Below are 26,183 nucleotides of genomic sequence, written 5' to 3' on the forward strand. Positions count from 1 at the left end.
TGTTACTGGAAGGACCTGTTGAGTGAAATCATGAATGATTTTAATGGCTTCCCAAGGAGCAGTGGAGAAGTTAGAAAAATCATACCCTATGCAAGACAAGTTGATATAGAAGGTATTTGCTGACATGATTGATATGGGAGAACATGTCAAAGGCCATTGAGAAGGATTAACAAATGAGAAATTGGAAGAAGTTGAGTCTTCTATAGTGGAAAGTTAAGAAGAAACTGAAGTAGAACCAGCAGGGTGGACATACCCAAAATTTGCCAGTGTTTCAAATTGCAGACATTAAAGGACAAAATTGTGGAACACAGTCCTTAGAAGCAATGTAGCGGCCGGTGCCATGGCTCACTTGGCTAATCCTCCGCCTGCGGTGCCGGCACCCCGGGTTCTAGTCCCGGTTGGGGTGCCGGATTCTGTCCCAGTTGCTCTTCTTCCAGTCCAGCTCCCTGCTGTGGCCTGGGAAGGCAGTGGAGGATGGCCCAAGTGCTTTGGGCCCTGCACCCGCATGGGAGACCAGGAGGAAGCACCTGGCTCCTGGCTTCAGATCAGCGCAGCGCACCGGCCATAGCAGCCATTTAGGGGGTAAACCAACAGAAGGAAGACCTTTCTCTCTGTCTCTCTCACTGTCTAACTCTGCCTGTCAAAAAAAAAAAAAAAAAAAAAAAAAAAGGCAGTGTAGCATTGGATTTATTTGAATGCTCACCAAAGGATTACAACCTCTGCAACTACACTTTTGTAACTTAAAAAGACACCAACATTTCATTGATGTTATTGCAAAAGGTTTTTTTAAAAAAAAGACCCTTCAATTCTTCAGTACCCCAACCATCTTCATCTGTCCCTGGTCTCCAACTCTTGATATCATCATGGTTCAGTGATCCAGGATCACTCAAAGCAGATGACTCTCCTTCTGACATTTCACCAGGTCAAGAGTAGCCCAGCACTAGGTCACAATGCCTGCGTCATTCACCTCACTTCATCTCATCACAAAGGCATTCTATCATTTTGCATGATTATAATAAGGGTGAGTGCAGTATATTAAGATATACTGAGAGAAATAAAAGACCACATTCATGTAAATTTTATTACAGTATATTGCTGTAACTGCTCTATTATATTTTTATTGTTAATCACTTACAGTGCCCAGTTATAAGTTAAACTTTATCCTAGGCATATATGGGTAAGGTGCATTGAATTGATCAGGTTTGGTATTCATCATTGTCTTGGGCATCTGCTGGAGCTCCCGGAGCATAACCCCCATGTCTAAGAGGGGGTTGCTGTACGTATAATCATCATCATTGAGAGAGCTGAGAAGGCTAACCAGTAATGTTGACTAGCAACGTTAGAAATAAAGATTGAAGACGACCACACAAGTGTTAGTTTGTTATTTGCTTCATTTTCCAAGGTAGAAAGAGTGGATGGAAACTTAGCAAATTGCTGTTTACAGTGAATAAATGTTTAGTTTTGAACTAAATATTTAGATCAGGACTAGAAAGATCTAATTTGATAGCATTTCCCATGTAAATACCCAAGTTCAGTGTGCAACAACAGCATTACTGTGAAAGCTAGCATCTTACTCTGCACATTTAAAAAACTGGTATGGTTATTTGTGGTTTGCAAAATACATTTTTTAAAGTTTAGATTTCTTGAGATACAACTTACATACCTTGAAATTTACTTTTAAAAGAATACATAAAATGCACCCTTTTTAAATTTTTTTTAACTTTTATTTAATGAATATAAATTTCCAAAGTACAGAATATGGATTACAATGGCTTCCCCCCCATAACGTCCCTCCAACCTGCAACCCTCCCCTTATCCACTCCCTCTCCCCTTCCATTCACATCAAGATTCATTTTCGATTCTCTTTATATACAGAAGATCAGTTGAGCATACATTAAGTAAAGATTTCAACAGTTTGCTCCCACACAGAAACATAAAGTGAAAAATACTGTTTGAGTACTAGTTATAGCATTAAATCTCAATGTACAGCACACTAAGGACAAAGATCCTACATGAGGAGTAAGTGCACAGTGACTCCTGTTGTTGACTTAACAAATTGACACTCTTGTTTATGGCATCAGTAATCACCCTAGGCTCTTGTCATGAGCTGCCAAGGCTATGGAAGCCCCCTGAGTTCACTGACTCTGATCATATTTAGACAAGGCCATGGTCAAAGTGGAAGTTCTCTCCTCCCTTCAGAGAAAGGTACCTCCTTCTTTGATGACCCGTTCTTTCCACTGGGATCTCACTCGTGGAGATCTTTCATTTAGGTTCCCCCCCCACCCAGAGTGTCTTGGCTTTCCATGCCTGAAATACTCTCATGGGCATTTCAGCCGGATCCGCATGCCTTAAGGGCTGATTATGAGGCCAGAGTGCTGTTAGGACATTTGCCATTCTATGGGTCTGCTGTGTATCTCGCTTCCCATGTTGGATCATTCTCTCCCTTTTTGATTCTATCAGCTAGTATTTGCAGACACTATTCTTGTTTATGTGATCCCTTTGGTTCTTAGTCCTATCATTACGATCAATTGTGAACAGAAATTGATCACTTGGACTAGTGAGATGGCATTGGTACATGCCACCTCGATGGGATTGAATTCGAATCCCCTGGTATGTTTCTAACTCTACCGTTTGAGGTAAGTCAGCTTGAGCATGTCCCGAATTGCACATCTCTTCCCTCTTTTATTCCCACTCTTATATTTTACAGCGATCACTTTTCAGTTAAGTTTCAGCACTTAAGAAGAATTGTGTATTGATTACAGTATTCAACCAAAAGTATTAAGTAGAACAAACAAAAAAAAATACTAAGAGGGATAACATATTAAGCTGCTCATCAACAGTCAGGGTGAGGGCTGATCAAGTCACCGTTTCTCATAGTGTTCATTTCACTTTAACAGGTTTCCTTTTTGGAAAATGCGCCCTTTTTTAGGATAGTATTCTAAGCTCAGAGAAGACTCATTCATTCACAGTCACCACAATTAAGATACCACTTCTGTCATTCCAGAATGTTCCCTCATGTCCCTTTCACTCCTGCCCTTTCCCAGCCCCTGGCAACCACCGACTCTCTTCTGACCTCCTAGTTTTGCAAACTATTCTTCCCTCAATTGTGAAAAATTCATTCTCACAAGACCTCTACAATATTAATATTACTATCGTGTCAGTTTTACAGTGAAGACCCTAAGGTTCCTAAGCCACGTCCCCATAGTTGTATCCCATGAGCAGTGGAGCAGGGACCTGAACCCTTGTCTTCTAGCTCAAGATCCTGAGTGCTTCGCTCAGCCCTTCCAGGTAGCACCTTGCTCCAAAAGCCTCATTCTTCTCTGTGTTGTTCAGTCACCCCCAGGTGGATCTTGTTTTAGAATCTTGCATTAAATTTTCACAATAACATGGTAAAGGAACTAGAGCAATGTTTCTTAGTGTTTTTAGACTTCTTAGACTGTTTCCCAATCACTCCTGGCTCCCATTAACTCAACACTGCAGAGGCTCTGTGTATCTGCGTGTGGCACTGCGTGTGCAGCTGTACTTACTGCATAACCTATCCCCTCTCCCCCCTCATCCTTGCAGGACCAGCCCTTCCCAAGGCTTGAGCATACTCCTCCGCGGCTCTGTTTCGCTCGCTGACCCTGATTCTGCCCTCTGAGCCTTCCTTTTTCATGAAAGGCAGCACCTGCTTACAGCTGAGTAGCTATATCAGTCTACTTCTGGCCAATGGAATTTGGGGGATCCAACTGCCTGCCTTCTTTTTGTGCCCTTTCTGTGTCTTTCATTCCAACTTAGCTGTGTGCGGGTGATGAAATATACTTTACAAGAACTTTGAGTCTGTTGTGGATTTTAGCAAGAATTCATTTCCATTATTTTTTTTAAAAGAAAACATATCCACAGATCTTTTCCAAATAATCCCTTTTCTATCTTTGGCTCATAGACAATGGCTATGAATTCCTGGAGACCCTTAGAGTTGATGGCAAGGATCTGTGAGACAAACCAATAAACATGTGAAGGGGATCTTTGTATGGCTGAATAGCAGGATTTTGGTCTCTCTGGGGTTTTAGCAAAAAGTTCTGTGCAGTCACGCTCTCAATCTCTGCTGTAGAGCCTGCTTGCCTCACAGTGACTCTCTTAATTTTAGTGTCTGTTGCCATCTGGAGAGTCTTGGAATTTTAAAAATCAACTTTCATTTCCTATTTGTGTAAGTTCCCTCAATTTCTTTCTCACTCTCATATTTTACTGTAAGTGGCAAGATGAATCCAGATGGTACTTTGAAAACAGAGCCTGGAAATCTCTTTAACTATATACCTAAGCTCAGTGCTTACAAGTTCTGCTTCCCGTACAACTGCAGGATACAATTTTGCTAAGCTTTCTGCCAACATAACAAGAATCTTCCTCCTTCCAATTCCCAGCAATATGTCCCTCATTTCCTCCAGAGCCTTCATCAGTGGTGTCCTTAAAGTCTGCTCAGGGCATTTTGTGCTTATGTAGGATACTACCCAAATTCCTTCCAGCTTTCCCCACTATTCAGTTCCAAATCTATGTCCACAGATTAGATATTTGCTATGTAGCAACACCCCACTAACAGGTACCAAACCCTATATTCCCTGTTTATTGTTGCTGTAAAAATTACCACACATTTAGTGGCTTAAAGCAACAAATATTTGCTGTCTCACAGTTGGCATGGGTCAGGAGTCCAGGGCCTCACAATGCTGAAATTAAGGTGGCAGCTTGGCCACATTTCTATTTGGAGACTTGAGTTACGAGCAGACTGTGCTTCTAAACTCATTCAGGTTGTTGGCAAATTGATTTTCTTGCAGCTGCATGACTAGGGACCAAGCTTCCTACCGGGTACTTATAGCAAGGGACCACCTGAAGCCCCCATAGTTCATTGCCATGTGGCCTTATCACAACACAGGAGCTTATTTCAAGGTCAACAGGTGACTCTCACTGCAGTCTGCTGAGACTGAATCTCCTATAATGTATTCTAATCATGGGAGTGACATCTCTTATCCCTTGCCGAATTCCAAGTCACAGGTGCTGTCTACCCTCAAAGGCAGGGGTTTATACAGGATGTAGTTCACTCCAAGGCATATTGGAGTATGTGTCTCACAGATAGGCTAGTAGGCTGAGCATGACCCTCCAAAGATAGAAGCTCTTTTTTTTTTTTTTTTTTTTTTTTTTTTGACAGAGTGGACAGTGAGAGAGAGAGACAGAGAGAAAGGTCTTCCTTTTCTGTTGGTTCACCCCACAATGGCCGCTGTGGCTGGCATACCGCGCTGATCCGAAGCCAGAAGCCAGGTGCTTCTCCTGTTCTCCCATGCGGGTTCAGGGCCCAAGGACCTGGGCCATCCTCCACTCCACTCCCGGGCCACCAGAGAGCTGGACTGGAAGAGGAGCAACCAGGACAGAATCCGGCACCCCGACCGGGACTAGAACCCAGTGTGCCAGCGCCACAGGCCGAGGATTAGCCTAGTGAGCTGTGGCGCCGGCCAAGATAGAAGCTCTTTAAAAAAGATTTATTTTATTTATTTGAAAGACAAAGTTACAGAAAGAGGTAGAGAACAGAGAGAAAGAGATCCTCTATCTGCTGGCTCACTCTCCAAATGGCAGCAGTGGCCGGAGCTGAGCCAGTCTGAAGCCAGGAGCTCTCCCCAGGTCTCTCACATGGGTGCAGGGGCCCTAAAGCTTGAGCCATTCTTTGCTGCTTTCCCAGGCACATTAGCAGGGAGCTGGATTGGGAGCAGAACACCTGGCACTCAAACCAGCACCCATATGGGATGCTGGCGCTGCAGGCTGAGGCTTTAATCCTCTTCACCACGGCACTGGCCCCAAGATAGCAGCTCATGTTAGTTTATTTGGGAGAAAAAGTTTCTGTTGACATGAATAAGATAAAGACCTTTAAATAAGAGGAATATCCTGGATTCTCTGGGTGGACCTGGAAGGCCATCACATATATCATTGTAAGTGGAAGGCAGAAGGAGATTGGACATGTACACAGAGGAGAAGCCCACATGTTAAGATCAAACAGGTAGAGATTTGAAGATCCTAGCATTAATTAAATATTAGGGGATGCAGCTACAACCAAGGAGTGCTGGCAACCACCAGAAGCTGGGAGAGTGAGCAACAGATCCTCCCCGTAGCCCCTGTAGAGGGTAGAGCCCAGCTGATACCATGATTTTGGCCCAGTGATACTGCTTTGCTCTTCTGACTACCAGAAATGAAATGCAGTAGAGTTATGTTTTAAGCCACCCAGTTCATGGTAATTTGTTACAGCAGCAAAAGAAAATAATACAAATGGGTATTGATTCATGGCTAAGTGTTGCTTTTTGTGTGCATTTCACTGGTTATTCATTGAGGCAAGGATTCTTTCATTAGGTTATGGATAGTGTAGGTGTTTTCTTCTATGTGTTTTCCAACTTTTATCTGTTGTCTTTTCCTTTTATATTTATTCTTTTTTAGTGATTAGTGCGAGTTCTTTGCACAGCCTATTAATCATAAATCAGTTGTATGTATTACTGAAGAAGATCTTTGTCTTCCATTCTGTTGCTTCTTTTTGCTTTGTTTGTGGTGTATTCTGCATTTAGACTTGTTCTCAACTTCCTTTATTATGGAAAATTTTAAACATACCCCAAAAAAGAGAGAATAGGATAATCTTCCATGTTCTTATCCACTCAGCTTCAACAATTACCAGTATTTTTCCCAAGAGTATTCACTTTTCCCTTTAAGTTTTAAACTTTTTGTTGTATTAGCTAAGAAATCCTTAATGATTGTGTTGGTATTATTTGTGCTGCTGAGTATTTCTGTTATTACACTCATTCTTTTTCACTGTTACATAAATGTTATGTGTTGGGGCCAGCGCTGTGCCATAGCAAATAAAGCTACCGTCTGTAGTGCCGGCATCTGTATGGGTGCTGATTCAAGTCCCAGCTGCTCCACTTCTGATCCAACTCTGCTATGCCCTGGGAAAGCAGTAGAAGATGGCGCAAGCCGTTGGGCCCCTGCACCCATGTGGAAGACCGGAGGAGGCTCCTGGCTCCTGGCTTCAAAACAGTCCATCTCAGGCAATTGCAGCCATTTGGGGAGTGAACCAACGAAAGGAAGACCTCAGTCTCTCTCTGTCTCTGCCTCTGCCTCTCTGTAACTGTGCCTTTCACATAAATAAATAAATCTTTTAAAAATTTTTAAAAATGTTATGTGTAACAATTTTAACATATTAAAAAGCCTTACTAATATCAGTGTTAATCTGTTACTTCTTCCTGAATAGCCTGTAGTTTTCTTATTCAGTGTGAACTATTAATTCAGCTCTTGGGAACTTCCAGTTGTCCAAAAAACATCATGCATTATCACCATAGAGTTTATTGAAAATCTCACATATCCACATAAGAAAGCTAATCATTCAAGAGATGCCAAAATATAAGTGAGTCAACTAAGCTGGTATTTTTGGTTTTTTCTACATAATCCCTCTCTTTACTTTTCTTATTTCTAGTGTGTCACCTGGACTTGAAGGCATGAAAGAACAGGACCTTTGCAATAAGATAATGGCTAAAATCTTGGAAAACTATAGCACCCTGTTTGAAGTAGAATGTGCAGACCATGAAGATCAGAAATGTGAAAACCTGACCAAGCTGCTTATTGTAAAAGTAAGTAATTTTCAGCATTGCTATCATTTTGGATGGAAGATTTCATTTAAATCATTCTTTGAAGATTTCATTTAAATCATTCTTTGTCTCGTGGATATAACTTTCAGATTATTATTCCTATGTGTGTCATGTCCTTCTGAAATGTTTCCTCTATCAAATGTTTATTAAGTTGAAATGTAGTTTTCTAAGATTGGAAAGAATCGTGGTGTTATGTTTCCTTATTGCTATGAAACCATCTCAGAGCACTTGCGTGAGCCGGCTCAGCTCCACCCTTTTTATAGTAGCCTGATGTTACAGCAGGACTCTGTGCCTCTGGCAGTGTTGAGGAGAGCCAGCTTCTGATCAGACTGGAGATTCCTGGAGGCAGCGTTATTGTATCTCTCTGACTCTCCCGTGTCTGGCACACGTTCAAGCTCAACCTCAGATTTTTAGTCCCTTATATGGTAGCTGTCATCTTAGGGAAGTTTCAAGCCCTATAAAAGATTCCTTGGCGACACTGTGTACATTGGTGAATAATTTGTAACATATCCTTTACATGTTGGGTAAATGCATGTTGGTCTCTCTAGAACCACAGATGAGAGTCCAAGGATAAACATCCAAACCAAATCCTTCAGATGTGGGAGAAAAAGGAATGCATCTTATTTCTTTCTCAGTTATATTGCAATCCATCATGATGGAGCTGATGAGAGACGTTTCCTCAGGAGGCTTCCTGTGATTTACCAAATTCACAACCCATGCTGTTCTGTTGTTGATTCATATGGCAATGGATGATAAAGCCAGAGGCACTTGGTTTAGAGACTTGAGGAGTGTTTTCATCTCTCCTTCCAGTGCAAGCCATGACTTAGAAGAAGGAATGAAATGTAATGGCATCAAGTAGCAGCCTACCGAAGCAGGGAAGGAGACAATTTAGGTTTTGTTATTTAGTGCTTATGCTGTCAATGCAACAGACTCCCTCTGAGGGACAGGGTGCGTCTCCTGAGAACTGAGAGGAGTGCATTTTGCAGCACCATGCCAACCCGATAAATAGACTTTAAACTGAAATTTAAGATACAAGGAGAACAGTGTTAAGATAAAATGAGATAATTGGAGACTATCAGGTATAACCAAAGCTGAGAGTAAGATGGTAACTGAAAAAAAAAAAAAATGTGTCCTGGTTTACAATAGAAAGTAAAAAAAACCTACTTCATTGTTTCCACAAGAAAATTAAAATGATTTTAAATACAATATATCTTCCTCAAGTTTGCTCCTCTGATGTCTGTAGCACTTTCCAAAATGTATCTTTTTTTTAAGATTTATTTTTTTGAAAGGTGGAGTTACAGAGATGCAGAGAGAGGGAGAGAGAGAGGTCTTCCATCTGCTGGTTCACTCCCTAAATGACTGCAATGGCAGGAGGTGGACCAATCCTAAGCTAGGAGCCTGGAGCTTCTTCCAGGTCTCCCACGTGGGTTCAGGCGCCCAAAGACTTAGGCCATGTTCCACTGTTTTCCCAGGCTACAGCAGAGAGGTGGCTCAGAAGTGGAGCAGCTGGGACTCAACCAGTGTCCATATGGGATGCTGGAACCACAGGTGGTAGCTCTACCCACTACATGACAGCACTGGCCCCAAGATCTCTTTTTAAATATTAAAAAGTGATTGTCTTTGTTATTTCTGATAAACACTTTTTAACTTTTTTATTAGTGCATATAAGATATCAAAGTAACCTAAAACATGACAAAAATAGATAAATATCTATAAGATTCAATAAGGTCGTCTAGATGACGTCTCCAGGAGAGAACACTGGCGAGTCTGTAAGAACGTCACATTCCCTAGCTCTTGCCATCTGTGGCCTGTGTCACCCAGGTACTCTCCCAGCATGAAGGCCATCCCCACATGTGTGTCCTTGACCTTTGACGATAGCCATGAGCCAAAATAAACCTCTTTTCTTTATAACTATCCAGTTCTGGGTATTTCATTATAGTAGCAAAAAAATGGACTATGACAGACTGAGAGAGTGAGTCCTCACAAAGACTTCCTTGCAAGGAAGAGAAATCAGAGAAATAGTAAGGAAACGAGCTACTCAATATGCATTCACGATTTAGCGGGAAAGCTTGGGTTGCAGACAGCATGCAGTTTGAATTTTACACTGTCAGCAGAGAGCATGGGGGCAAAAGAAGAACAACAGAAGGCGTGTTTCCTGAAAGCAGGAATAGTTATGATCAGATTTGTTTTGCAGGAACATCATATCTGTCAGCAGTGGACGGGATCTGGGAAGGCGATAAGCCTAGAGGTGAGAGACAGCTTGAAACTGTGTGGCTAACATGAAGCCTACACTAAAACAGTGCCAGTGGGGTGGGCAAGAGATAGCAATGCTAAGATTCATGGAAAAGGCAGACTACGGATCCCAGTGGGAATAGTAAAGGAGCCAAGGATAAAGCTAAGGATTCTAGCAGGGCAGGTGTTACAGACTGACATTTTTGGTCCCCTCCAAATTTGTGTCTCAAAATGTTAAGGCCCACAGGAGTATAAACAAAGGCTAAAAAAGACAATCATATCACAAGATGTCCATTTAATTCCTATATATTTTTTGTGTTCTATATTAACTGCCACATACCAGAGAAAACACATGATATTTGTCTTTTTGGGACTGGCTTATTTCACTAAGCATACTTGTTGAATATTATGGTTAGTGGTGAATTAAGCCTGTGATTATAGAGTGGATTGAAATTATCTCTGCAAAAACTGAATAACAAAAAAAGGAAGAAAGGAAGGAAGGAGAGGGATTGTGGGAGGCTGAGGGAAAAGAGTGGGAAGTATGGTTATCATCTTAGAACTGTACCTATGAAGTACTAAAATCTGTTCTCTTTACGTTAGTAAAAACATTTTTAAATGCTAAGGCCCAAAGTGATGGCATTTGGAGGTTGGGGGCTTTGGGGGTCATTAGGATTATATTAGCTCATGGGCATGGGGAGCTCATGGTGGGATTGGTGACCTTGTTGAAAAAGGAAGAGACAGGATTAATCATCTCCCTCCTACCATCCCATGAACAATGACAGCCATTTGCAGACCACGAGCTTGGCCTTCACCAGACACCAGTCCTGACGATGCTTTCATCCTGGACTTCACAGTCTCCCCATCTCTGAGAAATAAACATCAGCTGTTCACACCACTCAGGCCAAGGGGCTGGCCAGCTACATTCGGAGAGGACAGAACATAGTCAGGACTTGGAGATGATGTTTGGGGAAACTGGCTCTATCACTTTCTGATCGTCTAGGGCTAAAGCTACAATTCAGGAACTACCAGCAGTATGGGAACTCAAGTATAAGATGGTCACCCAGGCAAAGCTACACTGAGAATAAATGAGGACCAGTGGTGACTGTCCAGGGAGCAGAATGCAGTATGCAGAATATGCCATTACACTGCAATACTGCGTAGCCTAAGAGCAGTGAAAGCATAGAGTCTGATTCTGGATCCTGTAAGCACACTCAGTCTCTAAATCTGTGTTTTTGGCAATCACATCACACTGACATCTTGAACTATGCTAGAAGATAACTAAAATCCTTGGACTATTTCAGTTTCTTAAAGCTTTATCTTATTTATTTGAGAGGCAGAGTGACAAACAGGTAAAAAGAGAACACTCCCATCTGCTGGTTCACTTCCCAAACGCCTGCAGTGGCTGTGGAGAGTCTGGGCTGAAGCCGGGAGTCCCGCTTTTCATGTGGGTAACAGGAATCCAAGTACCTGAGCCATCACCGCTGCCTGCCAGGATCTGTATTAGCAGGAAGCTGGAGTCAGGAGATGGAGCCAGGCATGCCGATGTGGGATGTGGGCATCTTATCTACTATGCCAAACACCGGACCCTCGATTTAACCACTGCAAAGATCAAAATTAGTGATAGCTAAGTTAAGTTGCCAGTACAAATCCTTTTATGAATTTCAGTGTAGGACTTTCCAATTACATTGATTATATCAGATATGATACTTTCAGTGTAAGAAACAGGATATTCTGCTAAAAGCAGTTTAAGCTATGAGGACATTCAGTTCTCTGAAGCAACTAGAAATGCTGTGAGACGTGTTTCCAGTGTTGGATCAGCACCCAGGCTTTCACCTCCTGAACTGGAGACATCCTCAGTGTGTTACATTCTTCAGGGTCAAAGGATTGTGGCAGCAGCTGCAGGCATCCTATCTTCCCAAAAAAACATTCCAAAGCAAGATGAAAGGGGCTGGGCCTCTTGATTCAGATGCTTACTATCTTCTTTATCTTTTTAATTTAAGATGGAATTTTACTGATTTGCATATAATAAAACGTGTAAGTCTTAAGTGTACAGTGGATGCGTTTGGGCAAATCCATGCACAGGTGTCACCCTGTTAAGATACAGAAGATTTTCTTTACTACCTAAGAATCTCCTGGCACCTTCCTCATCAGTCACCCCAAACCCACCCAGACCCCACTGAGAGGCAGCCACAGCTCTGGTATCTTAAACCAGTGTTTTCTGTCCTCAGGGACGAACATTCTTCCAGAAGCCCTTTGCTCTCAGCATTCTTTCCCTTACATGTCCTTATCCTGAAATGTGTCACCCCCAGCCTTTAAGCTTGTCACTGGCTAAAGTTGCATCTGACCTCAGCACATTACGACAACCCCAAATAACACTGCTTGGTATTTATTTTAACAAGAACAAGGCAATGGTTTGTGTGTGTGTGTGTGTGTGTGTGTACACACTCACACAGCTATGTGATATTTGACATATTCCTCCAGTTTTATTTCACTTGTAAATATGCTAATTATGGTCTCATTCCAGTCAATCACTACACTACTGAAAACAACACAATCCAGTTGTGCTTACAAAACTGTTTTATAGAATTCAGTTGTAAAGCCATAAGATCCTAAACCTTTCTTTGATGAGAGACGTAATGACTGCTTCAGTCTCATTACTTGTTATGGTTCTGTTTGTATTTCCTACATCTTGTTTTAATCTTGGTAAGTTTTACATATACCCTGAAATTTACCCATTTTGGGGGGTTTTCCAATTTGTTAGTCTGTAACATGTGAATAATAGTTTCTTACGGTCCTTTGTGTTTCTGTGATATCAGTTGTAATAGCTCCTTTTCATCTCTAATTTTATTTATTTCCATATTTCTTTTTTTCTTTGTTAGTCTGGATAAAGGTTCCTCTATTTTTGTTTATCTCTTCAAATAACAAGCTTTTTATTTTGTTGATCATTTTTTCTTTTTTTAGCTTAAATTTCATTTATTTCTTTTCTGATTCTTATTATTTCTTGACTTCTATTAATTTTGTGTTTAGTTTATCCTTGTTTTTCCTAAGTCCTTGAGATGCATTATAATATTGTTTATTTAAATTCATTCAATTTTTTAAATGTGTACACTTATACATGTCCTCTTTTTAATTTAATTTATTTTTTATTTGACAGGCAAAATTAGACAGTGAGAGAGACAGAGAGAAAGGTCTTCCTTTTCCGTTGGTTCACCCCCCAAATGGCCGCTATGGCTGATGCACTGCGCCAATCCGAAGCCAGGAGCCAGGTCCCTCCTCCTGGTCTCCCATTCAGGTGCAGAGGCCCAAGCACCTAGGCCATCCTCCACTGCCTTCCCTAGCCACAGGAAGGAGCTGGACTGGAAGAGGAGCAACCAGGACTAGAACCCAGTGCCCATATGGGATGCCGCACTGCAGGCAGAGGATTAACCAAGTGAGCCACGGTGCTGGCCCCTTTCTTTTTTTAAAAAAAATATGTATTTAAAAGAGTTGTGGGGGAGAGTGAGAGCAAGAAAGAGAGAAAGAGAGAAAGGTCTTCCATCTGCTGGTCCACTCTCCAGATGGCCACAGTGGCTGGAACTGAGCCAATCCAAAGCTGGGAGCCAGGAGCTTCCTCTGGATCTCCCATGTGGTCTCAGGGGCCCAAGAACTTGGGCTCTGCACCCACTTGGGAGACCAGGAGGAAGCACCTGACTCCTGGCTTTGAATCAGCGCAGTGCACTGGCCATAGCGGCCATTTGGGGGTGAACCAATGGAAGGAAGACCTTTCTCTCTATCTCTCTCTCACTGTCTAACTCTGTCTGTCAAAAAAAAATGAATGTTTTCAAAGTAATTGAGTGAAATAGTAAATATGACAGTTCATGGAATACTTTAAGGACTCTTGTATTTTAAAAAAAGATCCTAAGTACATCAATAGCTTTTTTTTTTTAAATAAGATTGATTTATTTATTTGAAAGTCAGAGTTACACAGAGAGAGAAGAAGAGGCAGAGAGAGAGAGAGAGAGAGAGAGAGAGAGAGAGAGAGAGAAAGGTCTTCCATTGGTTCACTCCCCAGACGGCCACAGTGGAGCCAAGAGCCAGGAGCTTCCCTTGGGTCTCTCATACCTGTACAGGGGCCTAAGGACTTGGACCATCCACCACTGCTTTCCTATGCCATAGCAGAGAGCTAGATGACTGGAAGTGGAGCAGTTGGGACTCGAACCAGCACCCACATGGGATGCTGACACTGCTGGTGGTGGCTTCACCCACTACACCATGGTACCAATCCAAAGGTCTCTATCTTTAACCTAGCTATTCAGCAGTGTGACTATGAACAATTTATTTTATCTCTTTTCCTCATTGTTATCTGCAATGGAGAAAAAACTGTTTTTTGTGTGGAATTAACAATTAATGCTTGCGAAAGTGTCTCCAGTCATTAAAGTAGTTAGAAATATGCAATATTAATATTTTTCCTTTGAGTGACAAGTAACTAATGAAGCCATGGGCTATCTGTAAACAATCCGATCAAGGAGACACATCAGTAGATACATTAATATCTTAGAGCACTGAGTTCTGGAGTCAGAATGAGTGAAACTTTGTCTGTGACTCTAAATAAACTACTTAATCTCTCCTTCAACCTTGGTTTCTTCATCTGTAAAAAGGAAGAAAATAAAGTGACTAATTTGCCATTTTTGATATAATTGAGTTAATGATGCAAGTTTCCAATACATTTTAGCTATAAAGTAAGGAAGTCACATGACTTTGTTGGCATTGCCTTACTGCTCTTTACCTTAAAGAGAATGAGGCTTGATCATTGAAGGAATGGCAACAGATAAAGTAAGTTGCCCGTTAGAGTATCACTCATGACAGAAGAGTTATTGGTATTAGACATTTCTTTTTATAAAAAAATTTATTTGAGAGGCAGAGTTACAGAGAGAGGGAGAGAGAGATTGAGGAAGCAAGAGATCTTCAATCTGCTGGTTCATTCCCTAAATGGCCACAATAGCTAGAGGTGGGCTGATATGGAGCCAGGAGACAAGGAGCTTCTTCTGGGTCTCCCATGTGGGTTCAGGGGCCCAAACACTTGGAACATCTTCCACTGCTTTCCCAGGCCATTAGTAGAGAGCTGGATCAGACGTGGAGCAGCCAGGACTCAAACTGGCACCCATATGAGATGCCAGAAACACAGGCAGAGACTTAACCTACTACACCAGTGTGCCAGCCCCAACATTTCTTGCTATTAATTCAGTATTCTAGTTTTCTCAGTGTGATCAAATTGAGTGTCCTCTTGTCTTTGGAAGGGTGAGGATCTACACCCTCAGTGGACTGAAGGATATGATATTGATATTAAATATGTTTATCCAGATTTGCTTTTAGAAAATGAATCAGTACTCTGTTCTTAAAAAAAGTGATTTTGATCTTTCACAGTACATTTTCCATTTTCAGTTTGATTTTTCTGAAACACTTAATTCTTTTAATAAAAGTGTATTAATTTGTTGAGTAGAAAAAAAGAAAGATAGGGAGACAGTGAGCTCCTATTCCAAATGTCTGGTATGACCGGGCCTGGATTGGGCTCATGTCAGTAGTCTGGAGTTCATGCCTGATCTCCCACACAGGTGGCAGGAACCCAGTCATTTAAGACATCACCATTGCTACCCAGAATGTGCATTAGCAGGAAACTAGAGTCAGAAGCTGGAGCCTGGAACCAAACCCAAGTACTTCCATGTGAGACACAAACATCTTAACCATTAGCTACATGCCTGCCCTTGAAATCCTTAGTTCCTATTTATTTATTTATTTAGATCCATTTCGATTAACTTTATACACGGAAGACCAATTCTAATCTAAGTAAAAAGTTCAACAATTTGCATGGGAAAAAAACACAAAAACAAAACAAAACAAAAAAACTGTTCCTCAATAGTCGAGACAAGGGCTGTTCAAAATCATTGCATCTTGAAATTAATTTCACTTTTTTTTTCTTAGAAACTTAATTAACTTTAAAGACTCACTCAAGAATGATACATCTTTTGGGAGCACTTAGACAAAATTGTAATACAACTCTTTGAGGACAGAGGTCCTGCATGGTAAGTTAGTACACAGTGACTCTTGTTGTTAATTAAACAGTTGACACTCTTATATATGATGTCAGTGATAACCCAAGGCTCTTGACATGAGCTACCTAGGCTATGGAAGCCTTTTGAATCCACAAACTCCATCAGTATTTAGACAAGGCCATAAGCAAAGTAGAAGTTCTCTCCTCCCTTCAGAGAAACACACCTCCTTCTTTGATGACCACTTCTTTTCACTGTGGGCTTACCCACAGAGATCCTTCATGTAGGACATTTTTTGCCACAGTGTCTTGGCTTTCTGTGCCTGAAATGCTCTTGTGGGCTTTTCAGCCAGACCAGAATGCCTTAAGGGCTGATTCTGAGGTCAGAGTGCTATTTATAGCAGAAATCCTTAGTACTTAAAACATACCTGTAAGTTACCATTAATTGTATTTTGTAAGGGAGAATACTGAGGATTTCAGAGGCTCCATGATGAGTACCCATTCAAATAGCAAGCGGTAGGGTATTTGAAGCCAAGTTTTCTGAATTTAATGTGTATTCCTGTTGTACTGCTTTTCATTCTGCTTATACACAAGGTAACAGGAGTCTGAGTGTTTCCATTGCTATGAAAATCTTTCAACAGGCATGCCTTCTTTGTGGCAGTTAAGATATTGCTTAGGATGCCTACTTCCCATTATTTAGTGTCTAGGCTTGAATCCCAGCTCTACTCGCAATTCCAGCATCCTGCTATTGCATGTCCAAGCAGTCAGCAGGTAATCAGCTCAATAGTTGGGTCCCTGCCACCTACATGGGAGTCCTGGATTGAGGTCCCAGCTTCTGACTTCAGCATGAGCAAGCACTGGCTTTTGCAGGAATTTGGAAAATGAATTAGCAATGAGAGCTAGTGTGCTAGTGTCTCTCCCTCCTTCCTCTTCCCTCATAAATAAATAAATTTGTAAAATTACCAAGTGCCACTGAACTCATAAAAATAAATATAATGAAAAATAAGAACAACCAACTCCTTTAAGTGGAGGAGCAATTCGTTATTTAAGTGGTTCTGTGAAAAATGACAAGGATTTCATCAAATTGCTAAGGAGTAGGAGAGGAAGGTTCGTGCTGAAGAATTCCAGGCTGAAGGGTGGGATTTGGAGACCATAGTGATTTTGTAGTGGTAACCAGACATTTCTGGCTACCATAGGAAATAGCAGTAGAGGGCAAGGTATGGATTTAGCTAGAATGGAGTACTAATCATTAGGGAAATACAAATGAAAGCCACAATGAAATGTTACCTTGTACCTATTATTAAAATGGCTTTGATCCAAAAATGCAGCAGAGAAGAAGCATGAGTTAGGATGTGGAGAAAACAGACTCCTTGTATATTATTGATGCAAATGTGAAACATCACAGCCATTATAGAAAACAGCATGGAGGTTCCTCAAAAAATTAAAACCAGAAACGCCATATGATTCAGCAGTGCTACTTCTGGATATTTGTCCAAAGAACTGAAACGAGGATCACAAAGGTATGCTTGCATCCTCACGTTCATTGCAGAATTACTCAAGATAACCAAGATGTGAATGCAACATAAATGACCATTGACTTGTAAATGGATAAAGAAAATGTGGTATATGCATGAGATGGAGTGTTTTTCAGCCTTAAAAACAGAAGGGACTTTTGCCATGTAACTAAAATATGGATGAATCCTGAGGATATTATGCTAAGTGGAATAAGTCAGTTACAGAAGGACAAAAACTATATAAGACCACATAGATGAGCCTTCTAAAATAGTTAAACTAATAGAAGCAGAGAAGAGAATGGTGATTGCCAGTTCATAGCTAACTCTATTCTATTTTTGGTTTTATTGTGGTAAGAATGGTGATTGCCAGAGGCTTGGGGGAGGAGGTAAGGGAAGTTGCTGTTTAATTAGTATAAACTTTCAGTTATGTAAGACGTGAATGAGTTCTAAAGATCTTTTCTACAACGTTGTGCCTTTAGCTAACAAAACTATATTGTACACTTAAAAGTTTAAGAGAATAGAGTTAGCTATGAACTTAAAACTGTACAAATGGGAGGACCATTAAAGATTTTAAAACAAAATGGATTTAACTGAAGCTGTACTTTATATTAAAAAAAAAATATTTACTTACTTAATTATTTATTTGAAAGTCAGAGTTAGAAGGAGAAATCTTTCATCTGCTGGTTTATTCCCCAGTTCTCCATGGCCAGCACTGGGCCAGACTGAAGCCAAGAGCCAAGAGCTTCATGTGGATATCCCACAAAGGTAGCAGGGGCCCAAGCACTGGGGCCATCTTTCTGCTGCTTTCCCAAGGCGTTAAGTGAAGCAACCAGGACATGAACCAGTGCCCATATGGGAAGCTGGCATCACAGGCTGGCAGCTTTACCCACTAAACCACAAATCTGGCTCCAATGTTATTTTTTTTTAAACTTATTCCTTTGGCATAACTCTCAGTTAAGCCTTTTTTTTTTTTTTTTTTGGACAGGCAGAGTTAGAGAGAGAGAGAAAGTCTTCCTTTTCTGTTGGTTCACCACTCAAATGGCTGCTATGGCTGGTGTGCTGTGGCCAGCGTGCTGTGCCAATCCAAAGCCAGGAGCCAGGTGTTTCCTCCTGGTCTCCCATGAAGGTGCAGGGCCCAAGCACTTGAGCCATCCTCCACTGCCTTCCCGGGCCACAGCAGAGAACTGGACTGGAAGACGAGCAACCGGGACTAGAACCCAGTGTGCTGGTGCCGCAGGCGGAGGATTAGCCTAATGAGACATGGCACCAGCCATCAGTTAAGCCCTTTTTATCCTAAGCTGACAAAGGGGGTAGCCTATTGTCTTTCTATTCAGCTGATTCTGGGCAGCAACTGTGAAATTGATGATGGCTTCTACAGTGCATTTGATAGGCACTCCATAGGCTCCTGGAGAGGAAAGAAAAAGCATACATGATGTAACTCTGCAGTGAGGAAGAGACAGGAGAAACATAGACCATGTAGTTTTCAGATGTTGTTTCTCCCAAACCGACCTGATTGGGCAATCTACAAACTTCCGTGCAAAACAGGATATGCCGATGTCAGTGCCCTGATTGGTTCATGTAGAATACATTATTATTATTATTATTAATATTATTTTGACAGGCAGAGTTAGACAGTGAGAGAGACAGAGAGAAAGGTCTTCCTTCCATTGGTTCATCCCACAAATGGCCGCTACAACCAGTGCGCTGCACCGATCCGAAGCCAGGAGCAGATAGTTGCTGCTCCTGGTCTCCCATGTGGGTGCAGGGCCCAAGCACTTGGGCCCTCCTCCACTGCCTTCCCGGGCCACAGCAGAGAGCTGGACTGGAAGAAGAGCAACCGGGACTAGAACTCTGAGTACCAGCGCCACCGGCAGAGGATTAGCATAGTGAGCTGCGGCGCCACCCGAATACCTTATTATACACCTCAATCAATCAGGGAGAATTTCCTGCTTTAGAAACATATAAAGGTCCAAGGCAGACAGACTTGAGAAGCAGTTTGGAGCAAGGAGACCTTCAAGTAAGGCATGCCCCTACATATATGTCAAGGACCCACACACTTGGGCCATCACCCACTGCTTTCCCAGGCACATTAACAGGAAGCTGGATCAGAAACAGAGCAGCTGACTTCAGCCAGCACTCTAATATGAGATGTGGATATCACAAGCGCAGCTTATCTTGCTGTGCCACAACCCTGGCCTCTACATACACTTTTATTTTGCCAAATCAACAGGTCAGGACTATATTTCTGAATAACTGGGTTAGGAGAAGCACATCTTTCAAGTAGGCATCTAACAGCCATGGTTTAATTTCTACAGCTGCAGAATAATTCTACATTTTTCTCTTTAGAAGTTTATCTAAATCCAGACTTTAGTGAAAATTTCCCATCTTATTCCCTTAAGAGTTATCTTAACCACCTAGATATTTACATGTAAAATTCCTTGGCAGTAGTATAAATGAGATAATAGACCATGAACTCTAAGCTGGGTTCATTAAATCCAAGTAATTATTGGATGCCTGCTGTGTGAGCCAAGCTTTGTTCTAATGTCAGGGAATATAGTAGTGGACAATAGACAAAGTTCTCTGCTTTTATAAAGGTTGTATTCTAATGGGGATATAATAAACAACAAATAATAAATAATTGAGAAAATATGTATTATATCAGGTGGTGATTTTTTGTGGAGCAAAGAAGGGCTGAAATAGTATACTGGTCAGGGAGAGAAGTCACAGTTGGCTATTTAAACAGGGAAGTCAAAGTGAGTCATTGACCAGGGGACACTGGAGCAGAGACTTGAAGGAAGTGAAGGGGAAAGTCATAAAGAGAGAGCAGAACAAGGGCCTTGCCATCAGCATATCCATGGTCCGTCTGCAGAGCAGGATTAGATGCCAGTGTGGTTGGATTAGAGTGAGCACAGGGGGAAAGTGAGAGACAATGAGGTCACAGAGGCAGCAGGGGAGCAGATCATCATAAGGACTTCGACTCTCAGTGAAGCTGTTAGTTGGTACGGCCTGGAAGGGGGCCGGAATCTCACACACATGTTCAGAAGGTTACTCTGACAGCAAGGCTGCTGAGAGGGACAGACACCTTGGGAGTTCCGCATAACCAATCAGGTAAGAGACAGTGGTGGCTTGCACTGGGGGATGCTTGTAGTGCAAGTGGTGGGAGGACATAGGGGTGAGTGAGGGTGTGTAAGAGCCACACAGTAAAACACAGAGAGACCTCACTTTGGCTGAAGATGTGGGAGGGGGAGTAATGTCAACAGAGCTGCGAGTAGGGGGCAGGAGGTTTACACTGGCAATTTTGGAGAGACTGACGATATGATTAGGTATTTGTGGGATAAGTGACTGGAGTAGAGGAGACACAATCGTGGGATAGGAGACGTTTACAGGATGGGAAATAAAATACTGGTCGTGTGTCCTCCTAAGCCCTGGATTTACCCAGGAGGGTGGAATATATTCAGGAGGACAGGGAGACTATGAGCCTGTCCTGCTTCATGGCCTAATTTGTATATAAACAATATTTACCTATAGTGAATAGGACTCATGTAGAGCCTCATATGCACACTCCAAACAATGTGCTGCTAAATTTCTAAAAGTATCAACATTGGAGTTACTCTGTTCCAAGTAAACATTTTAGGCCATCTTTATTATTCAATGTTGCTGTTGTTGATTATATCTTTGGGAATTGTAAAATTGTCTTCAGAATATATATCATTCAGGAGGGAATAAGAAAAAAAATATCATTGTAGTCTTAGAATTCTATCTGTGAGCTGCATTGAATCTGTTCTCTTTGTGTCAATATTTCATTAACATGAAAAATAAAGAATATGCATTGTTCATATGTGATATTTTCCCATATATCATTGTATTGGGACATTCTTATAGTTTAAGGCCTTATTTGGTAATGGGGAATAAGCAGAAATCATTGTGAGCCATGTCATATCACTAAATTGGGGAGTGGTAATTAAATATTAACTTTTGGGCTTAAAATTAAAATCTGGCTATAAAATAATTATGCTGATTTTCTGATTTTTATGACTCATAAGTTAACTCTAAAACTCATTTTAATATGCTCTGAGTTAAAGCAAAATACTGGAATGACTTTCCATAGAGATTAGTTTGAAGGACGTGCTCTCTCATTAATGTGTGTTATTTCAGGCTTGATTACAAAGTTCAGTCTTACTCTACAGAGGAGGCAGAATCATCCACATGAGCAGCACATAAGCTGATACATCACACATGTTTCCTGAGCCATTTTCTGTATCTCTTCATACTCATAGACATTGCATATGTGTCCATTTTTACATAGGACCACAGTCTAAGCTCAATTAACCTCAACAAATGTTTGTCCACTTTTTTCATGTTTAATGCAAAGCTACTTCGTGCAAAGCATGAGACTAACTGTGGGGAGCTTCAGAAAGTAAAGCTTTCTGTCCCTGGAGGGGCTTGCAACAGGCAGATAGCATTGTACAGAAACAGGGACAAAGAGAGAAAGGGGCTTTTTGCCAGACATGTGTGAAGTTCTTCTCTACATTTTTTAAAGATTTATTTGAAAAGCAGAATGACATAGTGAGAGAGAGAAATCAATCTTCCATCCACTGGTTCAACTCACCAATGGCCAAAAGCCAAGCTGAACCCAGGAGCCAGAAATTCCATCCTGGTCTCTTTTGTGGGTGATAGAAACTCAAGCACCTGGGCCATCATCTGCTGCCTTCACAGGCACATTAGCAGGAAGTTGGATTGGAAGCAGAGCAGCCAGGATTCAGATGAACTATATGGGATGCCAGTATCATTGGCACTCTCTTAATCTGTTGTACCACAACACTGGTCCCCACCTCTCTACATCTTCTCTCTCTTGCTTCTGACAATAACCTTGTGTGATCTTAATTCCCTTTTGCAGGTGAGGAAATCTAAGGGGTAAATTGTCCAAGTTCATATAGCAGCAAATGAAAGAGTTGGGTTTTGAACTGAAGAAATGACTGATTCACAGCAAAATATGGATGTAACCAAAACATTGGAACTTTAGATTGGATCATCAGTGCCGTGAGCATTTATACATTCATAGCAAGTATTTTTTGTAGTGATCTAGTACCAGGGAAGCCCTTGAACTCTGTGTTTCTGACTTTAGTTCTTACATGAGTTCCCTACTGTTTTGTGCATTCTGAAGCCCTTCAAGAATAGTTCAAATTACTGGGTAGCAAGGGACTCCTAATAGGAAATAATAGCCATTTGGGATTTGTTTTTGCTTGTTTGTAATGTGGCTGCATTGTCTCTTCCTTTTCTGTGGGAAAACTTTATGAGTATTGACTGACTTGTATCCACCCGAATCTATTTTAATTTTGAGCATCTGTGAACTCAGTGGTAGCATGAAATTAGAATTTGTTTGCTCATTTCTGCAAATCAAATCCTTTGGATACAATTTTAAGATAGGCTCTGACTTTAGAAGCTAAAAAAAAAAAAAAAAGGAGATGGGGCACAGTGGTTCAAGTTCTGGCTGCTCCACTTCCAATCCAGCTCCCTGCTAATGTGCCTGGGAAAGCAGTGGAAGATGGACCAAGTGCTTGGGCTCCTGCACCCATGTGGGAGATCTAGAAGAAGCTCCTGGCTCCTGGCTTCAGATTGGTCCAACCCCAGCCATTGCAGCCCTTAGGGGAGTGAACTAGCAGATGGAAGATATCTCTCTCTCTCTCTCTCTCTCTCCCTAACTCTGCCTTTTAAGTAAATAAATAAATAAATCCTAAAAAAAAAACAGGAGAGAATATTGTTTGCTGAATGACTCTAATGGATACTTTCCAGTAGTAGAAACTGACTAGATTAACGGGAAGTATAAAGTGTTGGATATTAAAAGTTACTGCTTAGCCTGGAATGTTTTTATGCCTCCAATTTCTAGGTCATGGTTTTATGTTTACGACTCAAACTGCTGTTAAATTCTTCTCAGACATTTTGTTTTACAGTGATTACAGATAAACACTAGAAAGTTTGCTCAGATATCATCGCACTAGTTTAGATTTGTAAATCTGAATTGCCAGGTGCTGAATTCTCTCTTTCGCCTTACGAAGAGTAGTATTACAGAAGACAGGCTCTGTCGCTTTTGCTTGCCAGAACGCCATTATGCCATGTAACCTTTAAGCTGTTTTTGGTGAGGTGGCAATACTTTGGAACTGATATCTCAGAAATGGTCTGTTTTTTAACATTCATTTACTTTCATTTTGTTTGGAAGGCAGAGAAATAGAAACAGAGAGTGAGCTTTCCTCTGCTGGTTCACTCCACAAAAGCCCACAGCATCCCCGGCCAGGCCAAATCGAGGCCAGGAGCCTGAAACTCAATCTGGCTCTCCCATGTGGGTGGTGGCAGGGACCCAGGTACTGGAGCCATTATTTGCTCCCTTCTAGGGTACCCGTTCTCAGGAAGCTGGATTGGGAATGGAGCCGAGACTGGAATCAGGCACTCCCATGTGGGATGCGGGTGTCCCAAGTGATGTCCACCCCACAGCTGTGTGTTTGAAATCATGATACTGTGTGCATTTGGCAAATAGGAGATACTCAGTAAATGGTGAGCGACTATTTGCAGATTTTCACATTTGTATTTAATATAGAGTTGATTTTTGCTCTTCTGTTGATCTCATTATACTTTTGGGGGCCAGAAGCTCCCAGAAATGAGCTTTCCTCTGAGCAGCCCTCACCAACGACTGACAAGTGTGGAGGGGCCTAAATCCCAGCTGCTTTACTCACTGGTTGGAATGATTCTAGTGAATAGAATCATCAGAACCAGTGTAGGAGCTCCGTTATGAAATACCCCTTGACCCTCTTTCCTTGTCTCATTCCCCATGCCTCTGCTGAACCACCCAAGCAGACCACTCACCCCCAATCCTTGTGGCCAGGTCTGTTTCTGGCTGGGTTGTGCAGGTACAACCAGGATATGTAAGGTTCTCCTCTCTCTGTGCAGCCCTCTCATCATCCAGGTACAGTCACTATCTTCCTGTTGCCTTACTGCCTTATTGAGCCTTGTTTCTCCTTTTGTTAGAACAAGCCTCATGTTCTGCCCTAAGAGAGTTCTTTCTCTCTTATGTTGCAGTGTAAGCTTTTCAAGGGTAAGAAAACACATCTCATATTTGCCGCTACATTGACTTTTCTCTAAAAGTTGTGAAGCAACTCATCCATTCTCTCTTCCAAAACACTTATTCTAAGTCCTTATATTTAGTTAAGATCTCCACTAAATTATGCCATATTCACCTACATGAGAATGAACTCTTTTGGGCATTAATCGTTGTTCAGAGTTCTTGCACATCAGCTACCTGCCTCATTTGCCACTTCAGTTGATTCCCTGCATTCCCTTTGGCTCATTCCTGAATGTCCCCCTCAGTACCTCAGCTGCTGATATGACAGCATTAGGGGGTGGGACTTCTGAGAGGCGATTAGATGTTGAGGACTCCACCCTCGTGGCTGCACTAACACCATTATCAAGAGAATGAGTTTCTTGTTAAAGGAGTGAGTTCCTAGTAAAAGGGTGAAGTTCAGCCCATTATTTCTGACTCTGCCGTGCACATGTTTTCCTGCCCTTCTGCCAGGCTAGGTTGCAGTTCCACACTCTTGGACTTGACAGCCTCCGAACCATGAGCCAAATAAACTTGCATTGTTTATAAATTACCCAATCTCTGATATTTTATGAGAGCAGCATAAAATAGACTAAAACGCTTTGTCAGACCTACAGCTACTGTTTGATAACTCTGAATACTTGTAACTATTAGGCAATTCTCTTACACTTCTGTACATTGCAGTTTTACTGCGTGCTAACCAAGAGTCAGTTGTGTTTATTTCCAATCTGCTTATGCCACTTGTTTTTCTTTATGTTACTAACATAATTTAGCTAAGTACATGCAATGTGAATAAAACAGTGTATAACATCAAATAAATTAACACACATTTCTTTAATGCTGACTCTGAAATCTTGGTGGCCTCACACAATTAAAGTTTATTTCCCTCTCATTTTGTAGTCAAATGGGTCAAGTAGCACTTGTCCATCTTACTCCATCCACCCTCCAAGCTTGGCTCAGTAGGCAAAGAGGAAGATGAGGATACCATGGAATGTCTATGACCAGACCTGGAGTATCTTGGAACACTTCTGCACACATTCCATGAAGCAGACTAACTCATGTTGCTCCTAACCTAACTGGAAGGGTGGCTGGAACTTCCTGCTGACCAGAGGTAGATTGTGAGGAAATATGTGGTACACACACAGCATTGCCTCTGATGCAAAAGTTTAGCCAAACACTTTGGAAAGACCCAATCATAATTAAAGCTTTATGTTTCCACCCCACGTACATCATGCATTATGATTATTGCATAAATGAGAGAGAAGCTGTGGAATTCCAAGCTGCCAGTCATTCCCAAACAGATGCTCCCATCTAAAGACCAGGCAAAAAATGAACACTTAAGAGTTGTGAAGTAAAAGAATATTTAAGTGTTTTGGAAGCGTCATTTGTTCTAAAGATCCTTCTAGAGAGGCAGTATTGTGTGCACGTGAGGTCAGAGAGCTCTAGAGACACTGCTTGGTGTCAAATTCCAGCACTGCTACTTCTTTAGTGAATGGCTTTGAACAAAGTACCTCAGTGTCCTTTATTAAAAAAAAAAAAAATTATTTAGTTGAAGAGCAGACTGACAGAAACAGATGCAAAGACACAAACAGAAAGAGTTCCTCCAGCCACCGGTTCACTCTCCAACTGGCCTCAATACCCGGGGCTAAGCCAGGCCAAAGCCAGGAGCCTGGAAC

The 26,183-nt window shown here is 41.6% G+C and overlaps 1 protein-coding gene across 11 annotated transcripts in view; it reads left to right on the plus strand.

Moving 5' to 3' along the window:
- The window catches only part of FAM13A (family with sequence similarity 13 member A), a 388,793-nt gene that overhangs the window by 160,704 nt on the left and 201,906 nt on the right, over positions 1-26,183 (plus strand). For 10 of the 11 annotated variants that reach the window (XR_016212400.1, XM_070047870.2, XM_070047871.2 and 7 more), the window contains one exon: positions 7,475-7,628. Coding sequence is in view for 9 of the 11 variants with exons in the window: in XM_070047870.2 (XP_069903971.2) it covers positions 7,475-7,628 (154 nt within the window). In the remaining 2 variants the exon portion in view is untranslated. Of the gene's footprint in view, positions 1-7,474; positions 7,629-20,180; positions 20,526-26,183 lie in introns of those variants that run through there. The other variant, XM_089303083.1, reaches the window with a different exon arrangement.

The sequence above is a fragment of the Oryctolagus cuniculus genome, chromosome 8, assembly GCF_051225735.1.
Source record: "Oryctolagus cuniculus isolate XC-2025 breed Fujian yellow rabbit chromosome 8, ASM5122573v1, whole genome shotgun sequence".
Classification (NCBI taxonomy): Eukaryota; Metazoa; Chordata; class Mammalia; order Lagomorpha; family Leporidae; genus Oryctolagus; species Oryctolagus cuniculus.